Genomic DNA, 23,293 nt, shown 5'->3' on the forward strand with positions numbered 1-23,293 from the left:
AAAACTTTTTGCACTGGAGCCAAAGAGGAGCCACGGGTCAACTACATCCGAGTCGAGTGTCAGAAGCATCATTCAACAAGTCCCTCCTACCAGCTCCCGAAGGGATCCCGAAGTCATCCTTTAACCGCTTCCCCACCCCCAACCTCCCGGGCCCCAGCAGCTGCTCTGGGTAGCTTCGCCGGCAGAGGGCACCCTCTACCTTCCCTAGCACCAAGCTCCCTGCCCCCTCCTCCTCGCCCCCCAACCCCTGCCTCCCTCCAAACCGCTCCACCCCCAACACATAAACGCAGTATCCTTCCACCACGACTTCAGTTCATTCTAGCAACCCCAAGACTTTTCTCCCCTGGGGGTGCCCCCTGACTGCAATTTCCATTCTCAGCCCGTCGGGCGTAAAGCCCCCAACGCTCAGCTCTTGCTTTCCCGGCACGGCTCACCCATTCCTTCTTCCCGGCTTTGCATCCCCAGAGACCCACCCGAGTCAAGACAGCCCATCCTGCTCCCGAAAGTCAAAACTTGTAATTCCCTGGTAGGTGTTCCAAGGGAGAGGCGCGGGATGGGAAGAAGTGTGGGCGCAGCCAGCCCCAGGGTCCTGCAGCCCCTTTCAGGTCCGAGCTGCAGAAGTGTCTCAAGTTTTCCGAGATACACTGCACTGGACCTGTGTTAAGTCCGCGTCGGTCTCAACTCCTGAGGCGCAGGTGACGGTGTGCAGCCCGGTTGGAGCCCCGGGGGGCGGTGTTGTGGGCTGAGGGAGCCAGGGACCCCCTAAAATCTGCGCGGGGACCGCCCAGCCCATAGAAAAGATTCATACCCCAGCTCCGACACAGTCACCGCAGTCAGGGCCCCCGACAGCTGGCGCCCTAAATCTCTCTCACGACCCCGGCTGTGCTAGGGGAGGGTTTCGGGGGATCCCCGGGGCTCCGACTCCGCTCCCGCTGCGCAGCTCCGCCTCTCCTCTAGGCGTTTTCTCCCCCAACTTCAGGGCTGCCTGGGGTCCCTCTCCCTCGGGGGGTCCTGGCTGCCTTCTGGGCCGCGGGATGCCGAGGAGAAAGCTCCGCCAGAGCAACATCAAGTCCCCTTTCTCCTGGAGGGGAGGAAGGGAGTTCCAACCTCTTCCTACAACTTCGGGGTCTCCCAGCCAACTTTCCCCTGCGGACGGGCGGCTCCCGCGCCAAGCCCCAACGCCTGCTACTTGCCTACCTCGGAGTCCACACAAAGCTCACGGGTCCCCGGCGGAGGAGTCACATCGTTATCTCGCTCCTGGCCCCTGCGCCCAGCCCCGATCCCCGTCGCGGAGCCGCTGGCCGCCCGCCCCACAGCAGCGGTGGCAACTGCAGTTCAAGTGTCTCATCAAAGCTTCCCGAAGAGGAGGCGGGGGGCACGCCGGGCCGGCTCCTCGGCCCCGCCCGGGAGCCCGCGGCGCGACGGGGGGCGCGGGACAGCGAGCGGGCGGGTGCGCCCGGGCGCGGCGGCGGCGAGGACCAGGAGCTCCAGCCTGCGCCTCGAGCTCGGGTCAGACATTATTTAGCTCTTCGGTTGAGCTTCGATTGGTCAAACCGCGCCGCCCCCCGCCCCCCTCCCCCGGCTCGCCCGCGCCACCGATACCCGTGCGGGGCGGCCGCTTAAAGGGAACGCCGCGCCTTTTCCTCGCTCCCGCTCAGCTCCTGGGACTCCCGGGGCTCCCCGGGTCCGCGCATCGCACTCCGCCCGTCCCTGGGACCCCACGACGTGGCCCCGCAAGCCCCGCGCCAGCCGGGGGTGGCTGGGCAGGACGTAAGCGCCGCACCCGCCGCCTCGAAGGGCAACCTACCCCCCGCCCGGGGGAACCCCGCATCCGCGCCCTTCGCGGAAACCCCGGCTGGGCGCGCTGGGGCGGGCAGGAGCTGGTGCGAATCCCGCGTCCCCGGGGTCTTGCTCCCCTCCCTGGCAACTCCCTCCGCCCCATCCCAGCACCCAAGTTCTGCGGGAGAGGGCGTGCGTTAACCGGGCCACGAGACACACCTTCCCGCACCTTCCCGCACGACGGAGCTGCAAACGCGAGCACACAATGAAATCTCACGGAGCATGGGGGCTCTTGGTTTACTCCGCTGCCTTAAACACGCCGGCTTAAACAGAGTTCGTGCACTGACCTCTCCAGAGTTTGCCTAATAGGAATTCAATCAAGATAATAACGGCATTTTTTATTAATGAATGCCCCCAGATAACATTACACCAAGTTACTTGCTCCAGCTAGGAAGCCGAGGCAATGACAGACCTCACCAAAGCCAAACGCTTTCTAGCTGACCAAAGAGAGAAAAACGGAAAGAGAAAGAAAGAAAAGGAACCCACCTTTTCAGTCACTACTTGTCAAAGTAAACATCAAGGCAGCTGCTCTGGGGAAGACTTCAGCCCCAAAACTCCCAGACTCTATTTTTTTTCTTCTTCTTCTTTTTCTCACGTTCCCTTTCGTTAAAAAAGAAGTCGGGGGTGCGAGTCTTTGGTGCCCGGTATGTACTCCTTCTGTTCCGCAGCAAAGAAGTTAAATTATTGATAGTGGAAATTGCATGGCGGAGGTAATACTCGCACCCCCTGAGCGAGGAGCTCCATTTGATCTCGGCAGGGGCAGGGAGATTTCATGCTAGCTCGCCAGGGGGAGCGGCAGCGCGAGCAGCCCTCTCCGCGGTGAATGGGAAAGTGGGTGGGAGTCCACGAGAGGGCTCCACGGTGCCTTGACGTGCGGTGTCATATGATACCTCCGCTGCCTCGAAATAGACACTCTAGTGCACGAATTACCAGAATCAAAATTCAGCGCATTTAAAATGATACATCTTTTATTAGAAGAGTTCCGTTCCAGGGCATTGCATGGTTTTGCAGATGTTTTCCCTTCCCTCCCTGCAAACTTACACACATAAACCAATCCTTTTAATAATGAACCTGGGCAGCAAAGATAAAGAGACTTCTGTTCTTACCTGTGTGTGTGTGTGTGTGTGTGTGTGTGTGTGTGGTAGGAGGGGGGAGGGGGAGAAGCAGTTGGCTCAGTTAATCCTCCCCTTGCGCCCCTCCCCCACCCAGCGAAGAGCAGTCTGTAGAGTGCAGGTAGCCAAGACCCTCGGAGAGAACTTAAACAGCTAGGGTCGAGAGGACTATTTTCAATTTGCCATTGGACGGACACTGTCAACCGTCTACCTAGGTTCCTGTGTTGAAGCTGAATTTTCTTCCCATTAGTTCAACCGGTTCGTACGCTACCGGGGAAAAACCTTAAAATACAGAATAAGGAACAAGAGGGCAGTACTTAATTTGTAGTCCTTGGACCTTCCGCAAGCATACAAATCATCTGTGTGCCTGCAAAACCCCAGATTTCTTCTCCTGAATTTGTGATTTAGTAAGGGTGGGGCCGTGTCTAGGAATTAACGTTTTAACAAGCACCTCAGGCAATTCGGATGCAGAAAATGAGGTCACACTCTGAGAAACGCTTTCTTAAGGGTGTCAGAGGAACCCCCCATCCAATCCCCCAAATTTGGTAGGCAGTTATATGTGTATATGCATTTTTCTCTTATCTCAGAGGGGTTTGACCCAATAATTGCTAAGACTCATTGCTATAAGAATTTTCCTAAACATTCCAACATTAATTTGGGGAAAGGGAAAGATTTATAAACAGTTTCCTTTCTTGGACCCTCCTGTGGTTATCAAGAATATGCTGGTGAGCTGAGTATATAATATTATATCTAAGGGTTTACAGTCAACAAAATGTATTCACTTATATTAGCTGTTTCAAAGCTTCTTAAGACTAGTGACAGAAACAATTACTTTATAAATGAAGACGTTGAGGCTCAATGCCATGAAATATTCTGCCCAAATTCGCGCAGCTAAATGCCAGGGACAAGATTTCAATGAACTCGGGAACTCCAGCTAGAAATATCCCTGCTTCTCCCCACATCAAAATAAACAAAGCTATCTGTTCTTTGGAAGTGTTATCAGAAGGATTTTGCAAATTGGTGCACTGAGTAGTCAAATCGTTCAAAAACATGCATAGTCTTAGAGTGTCAGACATGTAGCTTTGCACCTCTATCAACGTGACAGGACACATGACCAATACAAACTACCCTACAGCACAGATGATGAGGTTTATTGTGGGCTATTTAATGCATGTGAAATCTGCAGGCTAGCCAGAAGCAATAAAGGACAGTGGGCATTGAAGCTGGGCTTGGCCGCCCAAGAGAACCTCTGCATTGATTCCCAGGGGTGTAGGCTGAATGCAGACACAATTTCTTTTAATACTGCAAAACAATTTAAGAGACTAGATTTACAAATTACACACACACACACACACACACACACACACACATCTTGTACTATATAAAGTACTAGAGGAGCCTTACCTAAACTTTTTAAAATAACTTTATGCTAACTTCAAACCCATGCTTTCCAACTTTAAATTTGCTTGAAAATTAGTTATTTCCCAAGTTTTTAAGCTCAATTATAATTCACTTTCTTCAGGAAAAATACCTACCAAGTTAAAGTCAAGATCTTCACATTCTCAGTGCTGCTCAGTTAGAAGTTACAACAAATCTTCTACCTGCTAAATCCACATTGCCACATCAGCATTTTTGCAGAAGGAAAAAGTGTTCTCATTTCCGAGACTCTGATTGTGTCTACGGCCAATCTTCTTATTCTTACTCCCTTGATGTTGTACAAATAAATGTTTCTATCTCTACTTTCCAGTGTGTGGTGCAGTTTTACTGAGGAAAAGACAGAGTCAGAAATGGCAGGAATATTTAGAAATAAAAGAAGACAAAATGCCAATTCAGATAAACGCTTTGATGAATCAGACCTCTTGACATTTCTGAGCATTTTGAAACTTTCTGATTTGTGATTACAGTGTTACCAAAACAATAAAAGACCTGACTTAAATTACTTTATTTGCCTTAAAAGTACATCTTACATTCAAAAGCAATGAAGCTATGATAAACTGAAGTTGTACTGGTGTGTTGCACGGAATTCTGAATAATTCTCTTTGTTTAGTTCAGGTAGCGTATATGGAGATAGTGCTAAAAGCCAAAGGTCAAACTTTTTACAAAATTATTTTCCTATTATGATCAAGAGTGATGCTGAGAATACAGAGCAAACATTTCTGATTCTCCTTAAAGATTAGTCTCTTGCATGTTTGATATGTTAAGAACAAAGTTCCAAAATTCATGATCTGAACATTTTTTCAATCACCCAAAGTTGGCAAAACTTGACTGCTTGAAAAGAAAATGCTCCCTATTTCACTTTTGGGGGGCTTAAAAATTGATTTTAAATTTGTTAAAATATTTATTTATTTTTGGTTATGGGTTAATTCTATCCTAACCCAATGTTCTAGAAGGACAAAGGTCAGGAAGAAATGTGAATTCCCATCTATTCTTTCAGGAAACATAAGCTAATCCTCATTACCCACGTGGGAACAGAGGCAGTAGACTCAGATTTGACACTGACATATTTTTTTCTATTAATAATTTTAATTGGCTGAGGTCAATTCTATTATCGTTATAGGCATTTTATGTTTAATTATGTTTACTTAAGTTTCCTAGTTACTTCTGCCTTCAATCCTCCTTGCAAAAAAAAAGAAAAATAGTCATCTAGAATCAAATGAATTGACCTCAAAAACTGTTGAAAATCTTAGTAATTAGCATAGTGAAAATAATAAATAAACAGAAAACTCTCCTGGTTAGCGTAGTGTCAAAGGTATTTTCATAGTCATGCTGCATGATTTCAAAGGCCCAATCCAGCCTGAACTACATTACTTCTAATCCTACAAATTATTGAATAAGGTCTGTCCTGAGAAAAATCTTAAAAGAGAAATAATATTCCTGTTTATTAAATGGTACTTTAATATGGGGTGTATTTCTTCTCTGTCAGCTTTTCTTGAACCATAAGAAAAGCTTCTAAAGGGTACCTGGGTGGCTCAGTGGGTTAAGCCTCTGCCTTCGGCTCAGGTCATGGTCCCAGGGTTCTGGGATTGAGCCTCGCATCAGGCTCTCTGCTCGGCAGGGAGCTCTCCCCCCCCACCCCCGCCTGCTTGTGATCTCTCTCTCTGTCAAGTAAATAAATAAAATCTTTAAAAAAAATAGCTTTTAAGCCATAATCAATTGTGTCCAAATTGGCCAACACCTGTTACAGGAGAATTATGTAAGCAGGCATGACCATTAGTGGCAAACAAACAAACAAACAAACAAAAGAAAGGAGCTACAATATGAAAATGTTAGAAGGGCCAAGATTAGGAGAATAGAACAAGAAGGTCAAAAACCGATCCCACCTGGGAATAATATTTTGTTGGATCAAGAGAAACAGCATCGAAACCATTATAAAACAACTGAGACTAACCCCCAAACATATGAGAGTCATCAACTTGGAACCCTCAGAGTTACCAGATTTTCCCTGAGAACATTCAAAAATTAATAGTGAAGAATAAATTGGTTTACTCATTGTAATGTTTCTGTAAGCATGGTCAAATGGCTGTGATAGTAGACTGAGACCAAAAGTTAGAACTGACAGTGAGAGCTGCCTGTGGTATGTTGTTGGTTTTATTAGGAGAAAGTCATGAGAAGAATTAGCAAGTTTAAACCAGGGGGTTTCAGGACATTGAAACAAATTTTAAGAACAGATTACCTTATTTTTGTGACTTAACTATTTAGGCTGTTTGATGATGGCAGTAAGAGATTTTCTACTATTAAATTTCATATTCTTCATGGAGAAGTTAGAAACGTGCAAAAAGAGAATTTAGAAAAAGCCATTGAACTTCATAAAGCTGTATAAAAAACAAAATCACACTAGGAATTTGGCCCTTTTTATATGATTCTGAATCTATACAGTATCTATCTTGAATGGTCTCTGATGAAGGACCTGAGCAGGACATGCAGCTGGCTCTCTTGACTAAGTTCACCATGGTAGGAATAAAATCCTCAAAGCTACACGTGTGGCAACTAGGGTTGAGCCTTACATTTCTCTAGCATACAGCATCATTGGAAACATCTCAAACTCTCCATTTTCTCAACTTCAGTTCATCTTCAATTTACTACCTTCATGTCATGGTTACATTCGATCAGTTGATGAAAACTTGCTGAATACCTACTACCAAACATTGGTCTACATTTTGTTTTGATTCTATTTTTTAAGTAATCTCTACATCTAACATAGGGCTTGAACTTGCAACCCTGGATTTAAGAGTCCCATGCTCCAGGAACAGAGTCAACCAGGCGCCCTCACTCTTTGGGCTATGTTAAAGGCAGATGAATAAAACATATTTCAGCTCTTTAGATACTCAAATTTTAGAACATAAGAATTGTCTTTTAACGCTTTGGGTCATTTGTGAATTAAAGGTTGGAAATTATATTTGGTTTTGTTTTCCCTTGTCATGGGTTTGGTGTATGAGAAGATGACCTTCAACATGCTGGCAGTGGTCAGAGATAGTAGTAATGAATAAGAAACTTGTTCCCAAAGCTGGAAGGGCACCTAGAATCTGGTTAGGGCCCATCATGATTGAACAGTGCCTTAGCTGCCCTTAGTTAGCAGCGTTTTACAGAAGGTAGACAAAGGATAAGGGATCATGATGTAAGCAGTGGTAGGAAGGAAATGAGGCACTGTTCAGGCAAATAATTTTTCTAGGTGCTTAGGTAAAAAGAGATCCAGAAGGGATCTTAAGAGATTATCTCATCCTTCTCTCCCCTCATAGGCTTATCATTTCAGACCAGTAAAACAGATTCCGCATTCTTCTTCTGAAGACCTTTCTAAGGACCCAGCAATTCTAGTGCTTGGAAGTTCCCACTTACAACACATTTTTGTTCTTGTTGCAATTTGTATCTTATTTCATTTCATCCAACCTTAGTGAAGATGAAGAACAGCTGCTTACTAACCTCCTTGTGTTATTAAGTCACTACTCGGACTTTTCTCATAACAAGAAATCAGATCTCACAACCTTTCTTCATAAACTCCAACTTCCAATCCATTAATCATTTCCCTTGGTCTACCCTGGACCTCCTCCAAGATCTCCATATTCTTCTGAAAATGTGGAGCCCCATACTAGACATGTGTGTGAAATTATCCAGGGCTCAGGAAACACAGGAGTCACGAATTATCTGAACACAGCTGTTGGGAAAAACTAAAGGGGAGATTCAATCAGATTGACAAATCCTTCCCTTGCAGCTTAGAGACAGAAGTGGTTTGTTCCATGAAAAGATGAGCCTTCATGTCAAAGCTGGATCTTCTATCCTTAGTTTTTAGATGAAGCACTTTGCAAAAGAAACAGATCTTAAACAGGATATTTAGCTTTTATTTCTTTTCTTCTCAATAAAATTGTTTAAGAGCAAGTGATTTTTCTGTAGTCCACATAATATCCTAAGTTGGGAACCTTTATCTGTTAAAAGTGGGATAGTGCTTATATATTCTCAAGTGTTTATTTCGATGTAACTTCTCTCAGAAGGTAAGGACTACAAAACACTACACTACTTTTTAAGCTTCTACTCTCTCCTAATTTGAGAGAGTTCTCCTATTTTCATTTTTGTCTGCATATAAAGCCTACTTAGAATAGAGTAAAACTAAACTGAAGTCCATACAAGAGAATCAGGTTAACCTACATGATATCTAGAAGCAAGTTTAACTGATTATTTCACTTGTCATTTATATCTCTGTTATGACCTCACAACCCAGTGTGACCAAATATTTTGGGCCTTTTCATTCTTTATAGCCCAGATGAAGAACATAGGATCAGCAGAAATACCATTTCCACTACTCATGGTTGTCTCTTTAGGGTATGTTTAGGGTATTCAATGGTGACTACAAACTCAATCTAGTAGTCCCAAGAAGAAATTAGGCAGTCATGGAATGAAATCAACACTTTAAAAAGAAACTGAATAGGAGATGAGCACATTTATTTCCCCTTCATAATATAATTTTGAGAAGTTGTCAAGGGACTCTGTGACCAAAAGAAGACTACTGGGCTAGGAGTATTTGTTCTAAGCAGGCACTTCTGAAACCTCTATCAATGTAGGGCACCAACATCTAAGAAAGGGTGATGTTGATGCAGATGGATAGGACAAATATAATGTTTGATAAATGTTGAGGACAGAGAGATGGGACAGAATGGGGAATGAATGGGGGAAACACATTCTAAGACCCCTACATTGATTTTTTTTTGGTCAGTCATTGCTATATATACACTCAAAGAAAACTATTTTTCTCTGCTTGGACAGCAGTTATGATCTGGGAAAGGTGGATGATGTGTGTGAGGTAGTGGGGTATGTGGTTAGATATCCAATTTTGGAAGTCAGACGTTGATTCCATGATAGAAATTAAATATGTTTCTGGGATGCAAATTCAGACCACAGTCAGTTTTCCTTGAGACAGCCTCTATGCCGAATTAGAAAAATGAAGACCCAACACATTAGTACCAAATTTCATGCCTCCCCCAAATGCAGTACAATGTTTAGGACTGAGGATCCTTTATTTCATAGACATGCTTTCCTGGAGTACTTGGGAAGAATGAGCCAATACTATTATATATTCTGACCTTTTTAATTTAAAAAAAGAAAAAGATCCCAGGATAAATAACTGAAGTTAGCTTGCATTGCTCATTGCTTTATGTCTATACTGAATGCTAATTTGAATTACCATTCTCACATAATAAACATATTCTTATGGCATTACAACCAGATTGTGGATGTAGATCATCTTAGAACTACTTTGCAAGCCAAATTTCCATTGCCTTCCATTTTATCTGCACACAAAAACTAATTAAAGTGAGTAAAAATAAGTTGAATTCCATAAAAGAGAATCATGCTAACCTACATGATGCCAATTTGTCTCAAAAAATATATAGAAGTTTGACATATTCTTGACTATTTTCTTGGCTAATTAACATTTTTAATATTACTTTTTGTTATTGTATTTTTGATAACGCATATTGTTGTTATTTATTTATATAAACTGCATTCTTCATTTTTAGGAAGAATTTATAAATATCTAATTTACCCATCAATTAATTGGTTTTTACAAATGCACAACTTCAGAACAGTACTTAGTAATAGAAATTAATCACAAAAGTGGAATGATGTGTATGGGTGTCATATGAAGAACAAAGAAACAGCCTTAAAGTGTATTTCTTAGGGGCGCCTGGCTGGCTTAGTTAGTGGAGCTTGCATATCTTGATCTTGGCATCGTGAGTTCAAGCCCAATGTTGGGTGTAGAGCTTACCCCTGCCTCGAAAAAAAGAAAAAGAGTACTACTTTGAAAAATGATGTGGGTTAAAAAATATAAAGTTTAAATTAGCAAACATTTCCCTAACTAGGGAATTTAAGAAGTATAATTAATATTATAATTCCCCTCTAATTTTTGATCATTTTAAGGGGAAAAAATCAATTTTTTGTTTCATTTTGTTTTCATAGAGGGAGTGGGGAGGAAGCTACAAAAATTGTCACTGTAAACCAAACAAAACTGTTTTCAAATCTCAGATAAGAACTGAGAACCAAACGAAGTAACTGATAACTCAGGGAATAATATAGGAATCAATGAAAATTTGAGGTTTCAATTCATCTTGTTTTAGCTAGTATCTCAATAATCCTATAGTAATGGTGGAGTGCTGAAGAAATTTAAAATATAATTAGTTTTGCCCCATCAGTTTAAAGTTAACAAAGTCTTATTGGAATACTATCAATATCTTGTTAATTATGTTTCTATTTTAGTAATTAATATAAATTATATATAAATTTAGGCATTCATTGTTTTATCTTTTTATTATTGGAAAATAGAAAAACTACCATTGTCACATGATGTGACTTTAAGGCCCATAGAGTAGTCAAGGGAGTTTAGGTCCTAGGTTAAACTTCATCACTTTCTGGCCATATGACCTGGGTAAGTCACTCCACTAGCCCTCATGGATACTAGAAGTTTCCTAGAAATGTTTGTTGAATAGGTTGAGAGATCGTCACTAGTGTGTACCCCAGGTGCCTGATCAATAGAATGAGGGCAGTGGGCTTTAAACAGGCAGCACATTCAGACCTTAGCGCAGAAAGAACAAATGATTCACATGATTTCAATGCACTAGAGGTACCTGTGAACTAAATCATCTTTAAGATACTTTTGCCCATCTACATTCAGACTCCTTTCAGGAATTGTCTATCACTTGGTAAACTAAACTTGAAACTCATGTAACTCTTTCTCCTGAAGTTAGAGCCCTGAGCCAAGGTAAGAATTCATACTCTCCTGTCTTTTAGAGAATGCAGTTCTGACAAGGATTTTGGTGGTCTTTTTCATACATTAAAATGTCCTGTAAGATCATCCTTTCCTGGTGGAAATGGTTTCTGAGCTCCAGGATGTAACAAATATATTATGAGTTCAGACCATCCTTTCTTGCATAAATCAGAGGGGAGGCAGGATGATGTCTCCCCATCTTTGATTCCTTACGTAACTTTGGCAGCTCTGCAAACACCATTGACTCATGCTAAGACTTACTAGTATGCCTCCAGTTCCTCATTTAAAGCTACATCTTTCTCGGAGTTGCTTTTCAGGAGGACGATGGATGCATTTTATCAGGAAGGTGCTCATGTACAAGTATAACTCTCTTACCTGGACTACCTCTCAGCTTATTTCTAGAGCTGGTGTTCTGAATTCTGAGTTGGTGCAAAGACCCCAAGGACCCAGACACCAAGTTCTGCATCCTCCCAAATGAAATGTGACTTCCAGAGAAATCCCAAGTTTGGAGTGGAGCCTTTGGAAGAAGAACAGTGAATTGCACAAGGAAAGCCAATAAACATTTTAGCTGCTAACATGGGCTGTAAAGCCCTATAATTACATTCAGGATTGGGCTTGTCCATCCTTCTCTTCTCCATATCTGTAAACAATGTGTTAGCTTTGGAGGTTTGTCATCCACTGTGTTTTTGGAAAGGGTGTGCCTCATCTCAGCATCTGCCGTGCTACAGCCACTAACAGTTCGAAAAGGCAAACTTATGAAATGGCTTCAAAACACACTAAGTCCTAATCTAAACAACTTATAACATTCCTTACTCAGTAACTCAATAACTCTCAGAATCAGCTAACTTGAACTGCCCTGAACAAGTTGAGAAAGGAATTAGACATCATCTGTTAAAGTAAGTGGAAGGAAAAACAGGCAGGTGAAGAGTTGCAGATACTCATCTTGCTCTTCGGTGGTGATATACTTATTTCTGGAAATTCTCTTTCTTGCTAGCGTTTCAAACACGACATCAATTGTAATAAACAGCTAAGGGATTTACAGATTAGTTTACTGAGTAAAAGAAAGGGCTTTGGGATGAGACTGACCTGAGTTTGAGTCAAGCTTTATCACTTATTGGCTCTGCTAATTTAGGACAGTTAATTAATTAACTGATGCCTCAGTTTCCTTATCTTTAAAATGGGAATAATAATAATCTCTGCCTAGAAAGATTGTTGTGAGGATTCAATTAACTGGAAGTATAAAATGCTCACCACAGTGAACTCAGTAACATTTGATTTTATTATTAATTTATTTGATCCCCACAAAACTCTAAGTATTATCACTGTCTCCTTTTGGTGATTGTGAAAATGGGGTGCCAGAAAAGATAGATGACAATGAGTGGTTTGAATGTCTTTCATTAGTTAGCAGAGATTCATGATAATTCTGGACTAGCACTTGTGGCTACCAATTTTGAGATTCCCAGCCATCTCAAAGGGCAGGTTAAAGATCTCTTAACAAAATATATGTGCAAACCTGAAAATGGGAGATGCAAATCCAATCTGGGTGGTAGCTACTACATAGGGAGTCATGATTTTATAATGGGCTTTAGAACCAGAGAACTTTAGGTTTGAATTTTAGCTTTTCCACTTAAGATTTGCTGTGTAATTTTGGGTACATCACTTAAACTCTCTGAGCACCACTCTCCTTATTGGTACCATTAGAATATAATCTATCTCAGGTCTCAGGGAGTTGCTTTGAGGGTTAAACAGTATATTCAAATGCAAAGCAAAGAATTTAGCACTGAGTAGTACAAAATAAATGTTATCCCTTCCCATGAAATTTGCATATAGTTTCCCATAGTATCGTAGTGATACTATGTATCACTATCTATGATACTATGTATCACTACAAAGTCTCTGTAGTTTATTGAGGTTGGTGAAGTCACACAAGGTGTCCCAGGCAATGCTGAATCTGAACTTTCTCTCTCTCTCTCTCTTTTTAAAGATTTTATTTATTTATTTGACACACAGAGAGAGAAATCATAAGTAGGCAGAGAATCAGGCAGAGAGAAGGGGAAGCAGGCTCTCTGCTCAGCAGAGATGATGAAGGACTCGATCCCAGGACCCTGAGATCATGACCTGAGCCAAAGGCAGAAGCTTAACCCACTGAGCCACCCAGTGGCCCAAAACTTTTTCCCTTTTTCAATACAGTAGTGGATTTCTAGGGCAGTGGGTTAGTGTGGGTGATACTAAGGATAAACCTCAGAGTTACAGCAAAGTCAGCCAGTAGAAACATGTCACTCACTATACCCTAACCACATTATCAGTTGGTTCTTTCTCCACTTAACAAATTGTCTAATGGTAAAAGTATATTTTAAAAGTTTTCCCGAAATGCCAGTTTCCTTCTGTCAGAGAGAAAAACTCAATGGCTAATTCTGGAAGACATCAAGAGATAAGAATTTCTGAATCTATACCATGTTCATAAGCACCCCCCAACAGGTGTGCTGTTAAATGCTTGTGAAATGCTGCATCGTAGTATTTGTAGACTTTGTCACCAGTAGTAATCACAGACACCTTCATATCACTTGCCCATTGTTACAGACATCTCAAAATATGTTGATGCTTATCACTAGTTCAAAATTTTAGTATTTACATATTGTTAGACCTTATTTCATGCATTAAAAAATCATATTCCTGCATCACATAATATACTATTTTAAAATATTTTTATGACTGTATTAAATATAACTGGCTTCCTTTGTAGCCTTATAATTTTTTATTTTACTTATTTAGAAACATTATTTTGAGAAGGGTTTACATAGGCTTGACCAGACTGCCAAGAATGGAGTCCATGGCACAGAGTGGTTACAAAGCTCATGCTAATGTAACAGATTTCAAGGAGAAACATTAACAAGCTCATTTAAAAATATTCATTATGGAAGTTGTTAAGGGAAAAAGTAGCCCTTAGTGGAGGAGGATGGTAAAAGCAGAATAATTTCCTGCCAAAGTAACCAGAATAAGGAGCATGGATTGTGCAAATCTGTCTCAATGGACGAATGGCCTCAAGGAAAACTCAGAGGGGCTACTTCCAGAATCCCTGTTTAATACTGATCCCATTTTGGCTTTTTATTTTCTCTGCTTAATTTTCTTCACTGTCATGTTTCTCTTTTCTATTCACTCACCCTATAAAGTCCTATCCCAAAGGCTTTAGATACGTGTGGAACCTTTGCATAATCACCCAGGTTGGGTATTTCCTCCTACAGTCCTCTGGGGGTAGGGTAGTAGGTAGTTGGTATTTTCCTTGAAGCTGGAGATAAGTCAATTCCAGTTCCTTGAAGCTGGGGATAAGTCAATTCCAATTCCTTCTAGTCCTGATAAGTATGGGACCTAGCATATTCTGAAGGAATTTCTAGAATTCCATACATTATAACATGCACTCTGAGCACAAAGATCTGAGTTTTTTTTTTTTTTTTCTTTTGCTTTTTGGGGCAATTGATTGGAATTCTCTTTCCCAGTGTCAGTTTTTTTTTTTTTTTTTTTTTTTTAGTGCATTTAATGTTTACTCAGGGGTTAAAAGCATCAGCAGAGTACTTTCAAACTCCTGTGGTGGTCCTGAAAATGCTTGCAATGTGACAAAATGTCTAATGTAGAGCACATTTCTCCCAGCTTCAGACGGAACTCTTAAAGTCAGGTGACATGTTGCTCAACTTCTGGTTTTTAGAAAATAGATTTTAAAGTTGTTTTTTTTTTTTAAATTTTTAAAATTAATACTTTGGAATATATTTTGCCATTTGTCTAAAATAGAATTCAAGAATGATATCTGTCATCCCTAGTGCATCAGAAGTTATTTTAAATATGGCATCTTTATAAAAGTCAATAGCTGCCTCATCAAAGGGCAATCATGTCCAGTGTGGGTGGCTGTGCCAATTGTTTTTGAACTACTGCAGCAAGCTAGCCAATCCCAGGGAATAACTTGCAGCCTTCCTACACCCACATTTTTTCTTAATTATCTCTACCAGGCTGAGTTAGCTAAGGACAGATCTATAGCATTTCCTGGATGTCAAAATGCCCACACACCTTCTGCAATCCTTGAGCTACCAGATCCCTTTCATGTTTTTTCCTGGTTGGTCCATCTAATTATCTATTATCATGTGTATATGATGCATTATTCATGAGGCCCAGACAATTTCAAGATATAATATCTCTGATTTTAATAAGAAATGACCTGAATATTAAAATTTATGCTTGCCCAAAGAAAATAAGCAATTAATTTGATAGTGAGTCAATTTCATCATCCCGTACCTTTAAAAAATAATCTGTAGGAGTTCAGGATAATTGTTCAAATTAAAACTCTCCAAGTCATCATTTCTCAGAAAACGATAGGCTCAATATCTAGATTTCTTCTATGCTGGGTTTAAATAAGTTGCCTTCACTTCTCATAATGTGCTTCTTAACAAGTTAAAGACCCAGCAGCACCCCAAATTATAAATCATCAAATGTTAGGGTGACTTAGTACTTACCTTCTACCAAGAAAGAGTTATCCATTCTATCACTCAAACTTGGAGCTAAAGTGGAATTGAGAGTTTATCCTGAGAACATCTTCTTGTCATATGTGTGAAGAAATAGAGATCGAGGGAGACAACTGATTTTTTCTCAGGTACTGACTAGTTGGGAGTAAAGCTTTAACTCGGGCTGTTCACTGTGTCCTCTTGAAAGATTCTAGCAGTTTGTCCCCTTCTAGGGATTAGAGCAAATTAAAGAACTAGTCAAGTCTCTAAACTATAAGCTCCACCAAGATAAGAACCATTTAGTCTTCCTTATTGCTGAATCTCCAGGTTGTCAGTTCATGCTTACCGTATAAAATTATAAATTTTAGTGGGTCCATAGAAAATATACCTTTTGGGCCTGAAGTAGGAAATGGCCAGGCAAGCTCACAATCCCCATAAGTATCAGAATATCTACCAAGACAAGCAAGATTCCAGGAATCTAAAACTGGGGTGAAATTCCAGAGGCTTAGAAGGAAACAAGCCAGCCTGAATTCATGCATCAGAAATGGGCTGGGCTAAGTGACCTCTGAGGACCTTCCCAGCCCTCAGATTCTATGACTCACAAGTAAAAGCAAAATGATTCTCAGTTTTGGCTCTTCCTATTTTCTGTGTTGGTTTTGGGGGACTTAGTGATCGTTGATTTTGGGGGACTTAGTGAAACGGGCATGTTTCCAGAAGGTATGTCAGCTACAGGAAGACTCTTGCCTTCTTTGAGCCTCCAATTGTCAGAGATTGAAATGGTTTAGGAAGGGAAGGTCATAGCAGAATTCTGGGAACTATTTGTAGGTAATTTTTTTTAATCAAATAAATCAAAATAGGAGAAATAACATATAAAGTCCCATCAGATGCCTAAGTGGGATTTGAGGCAACATCGTCTGGAGAGGAACAAGCACAATCCTTGAAATTTGAAGAAAGAGACTCTGTCAGTCTTCACTGCTTACCAGCAACATGGTCTTGGACAACTCTGAATTTGAATTGCCTCATCTGTAAAAAGGTGACTGCTAATTCCTACCTCACACAATTGCTGAAGAGAACAAACAAGGAAACTTATTAAAAGCCATCACAGCACTACATGCCTACAAAACACGATTATCAGGAAATACAAATAAAGTCTGCATAATCGCAGAATTATTTGTAGGACTCCTTTAGAATGTTAAGAAAAAAGAAAAAGCATTTAAAAGTCTGCCTAAATTAAAAAAAAAAAAAACAAAAAACTCAGAATGAATGCTCTCAAAAATAGCCAAATGAAAATGGAGGCAGGGATAAAGAATTTAACATTCTGATCTTTTCAGCATGCTATTTTGGGGTATTAGTTTTCATGCAACATGTATATCTTCCTCAAGACACACTTACTAAAGCAGTAGCTTTAATTTCCTAAGTAAAAAAAGGAAGAGTTCCTATTTTTGAAAGTATGATCACTCTTAAGTCAAAGGGGGGAGGAAATTTTCTTTTTATTGGTTAAGAATTTAATCTTTCTCCCCTTAAAGGCATTCTCCCTATTTCCATTGGGTTTAATAATGGTAAGCTCTCACTAAGTGTTAATATTTATTTTCATTAAGTACCACACTCTGTTCTTTACATGGATTATGGCATGTAAACTTAAGAGATCTCTGCTTGTGAAATTCACCAGAAAACATAGAGAGACAAACATGCCCATACACACACATACACACACACAGCAGTAGTAGATCAGCAGAGAAAGACACGAGCCAAAGAAAGATAATTTGAGTTACTTTTGAGGTAGCAGTTGTAAAATTAAAATAGGCAACTCATTAAATTATCCATAGAGTGAAAAGAAAGCTACAAAAATAGATATTTTCCTGGCAAGTCAGTGCTTTTCAGAAAAAAAAAATTAGTTTTAAGCAGAATTTTAAAATCAGGTATCAGTTCATATTCATTAGAATCATTTAAATGGTTAGCTTGTCCTAATTAAAAGCAAAGAATAACTTTACTGGCCCTTGGTAGAAGAATATTTAATAAAAAATATGTTCAGTTAGACATCATTTTAATTGACAGATTGTAAGCAATTTGATCCTGTGAATGTTATTTCAGCAAGTTGGAGCCTAGTCCCCAAATCATAGAATTAAAAACAAAAATCCCTTTTCAGTCGTGCCTCAGTGCTGATTTTTTTTTATTTCTCTTTGTTGGTTTTTGTGGCTGATTATCTGTTTTGTGTCATCTAGGCCTTGCCTCTCACATTGCCTGATTTAGGGATGTTGTTTCTTACTAATGTTTCCCCTAGAGAACAGGCCAGGAAAAGAAAAGAAAAACTAAATTCACTAGCTTCTCCTCTTATTAAGAATTTAGATGAGAGACTTGTTAGAAAAAAAGTCTGGCAAATAAATGAAGTTTATGTAGGTTGATTTTAGATCTTTCATAGGCCTTCTTTCCAATTTACACTGATAGGCAATTAACAAATAATATTTTGTAAGCCAGGAAAAAACTTGCTTTTAAAATCCCCACTTTTTTACCTTAACCATACAAATCAAATGGTTATCTAAAATTAATTAGTACCTTGGTTCCATTAAATGAAAATGTGTCATGTAAAAAGAATGTCATAGTGATATTTCCCATTTATAGAGTGTCTGCTTCCCAGTTTGCAAAACCCTTTCAGACATTTTTTTTTTTCCAATCCTCAAAAATTGCTGTGTTGTAGGTCTTACTATCAATGACACTGAAAAAGCTACAGGCAGGATGAATATATTTTCATCTGAATCAATACTGATATATTCCATTGGGGGAGCTAGACCAAGCTAAAATCTCACACACGGAAATATTAATATGCAAGACCAGGGGTATAGAAGTAGGCTAGAATACGGTTAATTTTTAGGGTTAAAAACACCCCCCCTCCCTTTCTTCCCCTATCACCTTCTAATCTTCCGTCTGATTTCAAACAGGAGAATTGAAATTTCTTGCCTCCGTGCTGAGCAGTTCTATGTAAATACACATAAACAGTGAATATCAGGCGCACATTCTTAAAGTGACATTCATTTCCACGGCACTTTAGGCGAAACCATTTTATCTCATAAATCGAGGATGTGTGTGTGTGTGTATGTAAGAGAAGATGACGCGATACTTTGCAGGTTTAAGTGGTTAATGATGTCGAGGTTACAAGAATTAGACTGTTAAGCATTTTCCCTCCTTGCCTCCCAGAGCCGCGAAATCTACAATTTTCTCGGTTCGACTGTCAGATAAATTGGCAAGTCGACTAAAAGGATAATATTCCCTTAACGATGCATTCATCTGAAGCCCTAGCAACTGTATTAGGCAGCAGTGAGTATTCGCTAGAAAGACATCTCGAGGAGAGGGAACTCTGCAATTTAGAGTGACAGATGATTTTTTTCTCATCCATCAAGCCGCCTCGAAATGTCACAATATTTACACCTCTTCCTTGGTGAATTAGAATCCAGACAGGCAGACAGGGGGAAAAAAAAAATCCGACCCGTTGCCGCTTGACTGGGGAAAAGCAAGCGTTGCACCTTTAAATTCTGCCCTACCATTCCCTGTGCCCCCCCTCCCTTCTCGGGATTTTGCAATAAATCTCCCAGTTCTGCGTTCAGCCCTGCAGATCCGTATTTAAAACAGCACCATCTGGGAAGGGTGGGTGGCGATGGTGATGCGGACTCCTTGGAGTTCCTTTGCAGCACGCTTGGAATTGCATCAGACTGATCAGAAATCCCCCCGCCCCCAAGACCAGCCCCTCCCGCCTAGTTCCCCTCCCTGCCCCTCCCCTCTCCTCCTTTCGCGTAGATCTGACCGAGAAAACGACTGGATCTCGGAACAATCTGTGCCCCATTCGCTGCTGCAGACTTGCTCCGTAAACCCTGCCCTACGCTCCCTTTGTGTGCGGAGCAGCCTATCACCGTCATCTGATCCTAGTGCTTCTTTTTTTCTTTTTTTTTTTTTTTCCTTCTAAATCTCCACAATATCCTCGCGTTGCCTATGAATCCGTCCCTTCCACCTGAGCAGAGTTGGGATTCTTTCGTTCGCGAGAATAGTCGAGTCTAGAGTTTCGGAAATAGGTTTTCCCCTACACTACCGCCCGCCCCCACCCCAAGCCCTAGACTCTTAATTAAGAAGGGCTGATCCGGGAAGGAGGAGTCCAGAACGCCCAAGCCCTGGGGCGAAAACTGCCAGTGGGTTTGGCTTGGCGGCCGGAACAAAGGGTCCGGGAAGGGGGTGGGCTGAGGTTTGTAAGAGTGTGGAAAGGGTGGTGGCCCACGCGCTGGGGCGCGCAATTCCCTGGGGTGCCAGAGGAGAGGCCAAAGGACAGTGCTGCCGCTGGCTCTGGCCGCTCCGGGTCCCCCCGGGGGCGGAGGCGGGGGAGGTGGAACGGAAGGTAGGGAGGCTCTGAGCAGTGTCGATCCTCCCCGCCTCCCCGCCCAGCGCGCCGGCGGCCCCGGCCCGGCGTGGAGCCGGCCGCCCTCCACCCGCGCCTCCGGGTGCATCCTGGCGGTGGCTAGGCAGTCTGAGCCCCAGCTGATTGGTGGCTCTGTCCAGCCGCCGAGCGGATCTGCGAGTGTTCTTCTCCATCGCCTCCAGCCACCCAGGCCCCCTCCTCCGGCCCGCTCCCTGGCTTTTCAGCCCGGAAAGGACCTTCTCCTCCCAAGCGGAGGCCCCCCCTTTCCTTAGTTACCCCGACTGACTCGGACCTGGGCTCAGTGAGGCATCCGGCCCGGCGGGGGAGCGGAGCGCGGTGTCGGCGGCTCCCCTTCCCTTGAGAAAGCGGGAGCCCTCTAAGCCAGCGCCCGAAACTCGTGGGGAGGGAGGGGAAAACACACACACACACACACACACACACACACACACACACACACACACACACGGAAAGAAACATCCAGCTAGGCGCGAGGGCGACAGAGGGGAAGAGATAGAATGAGGGAGGGATGGAGGCAGGAGGAGGGGGCGGGGTAGAAGAAGGGGGGGCGGGAAGGAGGGAGGGGGGAAGAGAGGGAGGGGGGAGAGATACATAGAGAATGAATTCTTCTCACTAGCAGAGCTGAAATTACCTTGATTCATTTTGTGTTGGAGATTTAGCGTTACCTCCTACCCTCTTCCCAACCTCCTCCTCCCCACCGTACACCACGACCACAGCCTAATTCTAAATGGTACAAAGTCAAAATTTAGGAAACTGAATGTTGTGTAAAAGCCTCATAATTAGTAATGAATCTACTGTACACACACACACACACACACACACACCGGCAAAGAGAACGGAAAAGGAGGTGAAGGGGAGAAAAAGAGAAATCTTACATTTGAATCAGACATATGCAGGTCCAAGTTAACTAAACTCATTATATCCGCAGGAAGACTGAGCATTTTTTTTTCTTTATCCCCCCCACCCCCTTCTCGCTTTACCCCAAGGCTCTCACCTAGGGCAATCCAAACTGGGCAAATACCAGGAAACAACCCCCCTCTCATGCTCTCCTTCTACCTCCTCCCCTTCACCACAAGTCCTCTCGGGAAGACCGAGTATCAAAATAGCTCAAGAATTGGGGTTGCAGGGGGTCCCCGCCCCGATGCTTACCTTCTTTGCGGCTTACACCACCCCGGTGGCTAGATCCTGGAGATAAACACTTGCATTTCCCAAAGTTAACCCAGTATACCAACCCGGAGCTTGCCAAGAGTCTATTCCAGCCTACACCGCTAGGAAGCCAACTTCAGCGAGCTCAATGAGGGGACCAAACTGGGGCTCGCTTTCCAAACGCTCCGCTCCAAAATCTGACTCTCTCCAGCCCGATCTCGGTGTGAGCCGAACCTCAGAAAAGACGCTTCTTAAGGGCGACACGAAGCTGGCTTTACTGCGGGGCTAAGACGGCTACTTAGGGTACCACCACCTCGGACAAATCCGTTGGCTCTGTCCAAGGTGCTGAATGGACTCCGATCGCCCAATTACACACCCCGCGCAGCAGGAGGAAAAGGCTAAAAAAATCTCTAATTCAGTGATACTTGATATTGCTCTAGACGGTTTCTTCCACTTCCTTACGTTTTGTCACGTGTGGATGGCTTTGCCAAAGCCATCCTGTTAATAGTTGATCACATGTTGATGAGACCCTTTTCTTCTATGAGAAGATTACCCATTTCATTACCGGTGATATGCACTTCTGACTTATTTCTCCCCCACCAACCCCACCCCCATCCGCACCCAAACTCCCAGTCTCTACCCCATCCTTACCCCATCCACCCCCTAACCCCAACCTCTAGTAGCATTATTGTTTTTAGATGGAAATTAACCCCCCTGTGAATGCCAATTACATGCCCACAAATAAATCATAGAATATGCTCATACACCACACACATAGAGGAAAAGAATGGAATGCAAGAAGGCTGGGAGAGAAGCATCAGCCTTGAACAGCCAATATAACACCCCCCCCCCCAGCTCCAAGTTTGTTCCACGCAGTTCCACATTGCTGTGTTAAATCTCAAATGATTCCAATTAAAGTTGCACTATGTAAAAACCCGATTCTCCTGGCCTGAGTAGCTGCTGTTCTTTGGCGTGTTAAGTGCCAGGAAGAGCTGTGATATGCCCGTTGTTAAGCAACATGTCAAGATTTTTCAATTATAATGCGGGGTTTATTGCTACTCACCATTGTGCCTTTGCTGTCCTGGAGACTCAAGTGTCTTAAAATCCCGTCTCCCCAACAGATGCTGGAAGGTAATGTGTCTTGTTTGAAGTCATCATGTGAGAAGTTCGGCTTTGCTCAGTGGATCGCCCACCACTTGGTGTGACTTATGAATCTAATAACCCTTTGCAATATCCGCAAGCTTAAACTCTCAACCACCTTGGCGACTACAGAAGACAAAGCAACTGGCATCGAGGTTGAAAAACCTATAGATTTACGCAAACGCCCTCAACTCCGAGAGACACGTTTTCTCTTGAGTTCTAAGGTAATTCTAATGAATGAGCGAGGTTACCAATGACTGCCCAACTGCCCTGCTAAATAGCGGGTGGTTCCTGGGGCTTCCTCCCAACCGCCCGTCGCTGGGTCCTGGCACAGAAAGTTCCCGGGGAAAGTGAGGAGTTTCAGGGTACCCTCATAAAAATAATCCAGCCTGCACACCGCTTCCTTGCCCACTGCTCAGGTCACACCTGGGGCTCTGGCAAAGCCGAGCTCTGCTCGGGAGATTTCCCTGTCGCCAGGTAAGAAAATCTTCGCCTTGTCAGGCTAGGGCGGGAAGACCGCTGGGGAACTTGTTGCTTATCAGCGCCAGGAGGCTACCGCTTTAATAATAATACAAGAAGAACGCAGGGGGAGGGGGTGGGGGGCGGCAACGAAGACTCTTCGTGCTGTTTACGTGACCAACTCACTGTGACGCCCTTGGTAGAAAGGAAACTTCTTAGAAAAGTTCGTGCCCCTCCCCCTTCCCCATCATGACTAAGGGTCTCCCGCTGATGAGGTCGTGAGTGATGATCAAGTGGGGGGTTGGGGGCTAGGCGGCGGGGGCTGTGGGTGAGGTGACTTGTCCTTGGGAACAACTGCCTGCGTCGAAGCGCGCATCAGCCCGGTAACTTTTCCTTTCCCTCTTAGGGACTGATGACTAGGCGAGAGGCACCGGGGCGAGCCACT

General features: G+C 42.9%; 1 protein-coding gene across 4 annotated transcripts in view; it reads right to left on the minus strand.

Annotated features, from left to right (window-relative positions):
* BDNF (brain derived neurotrophic factor) overlaps positions 1 to 22,931 on the minus strand; it is a 58,771-nt gene extending 35,840 nt beyond the window's left edge. Inside the window, exon 1 of one of the 4 annotated variants that reach the window (XM_082682687.1) lies at positions 22,313 to 22,931. In XM_082682687.1, the coding sequence (XP_082538813.1) occupies positions 22,313 to 22,315 (3 nt within the window). In that variant the 5' untranslated portion in view covers positions 22,316 to 22,931. Of the gene's footprint in view, positions 1 to 1,197; positions 1,680 to 2,325; positions 2,653 to 21,252; positions 21,553 to 22,312 lie in introns of those variants that run through there. The other 3 variants (XM_082682690.1, XM_082682689.1, XM_082682688.1) reach the window with 3 other exon arrangements.
* Between the last annotated feature and the right edge of the window lie 362 nt (positions 22,932 to 23,293).

This window comes from Mustela nivalis (assembly GCF_964662115.1).
Source record: "Mustela nivalis genome assembly, chromosome: 9".
Classification (NCBI taxonomy): Eukaryota; Metazoa; Chordata; class Mammalia; order Carnivora; family Mustelidae; genus Mustela; species Mustela nivalis.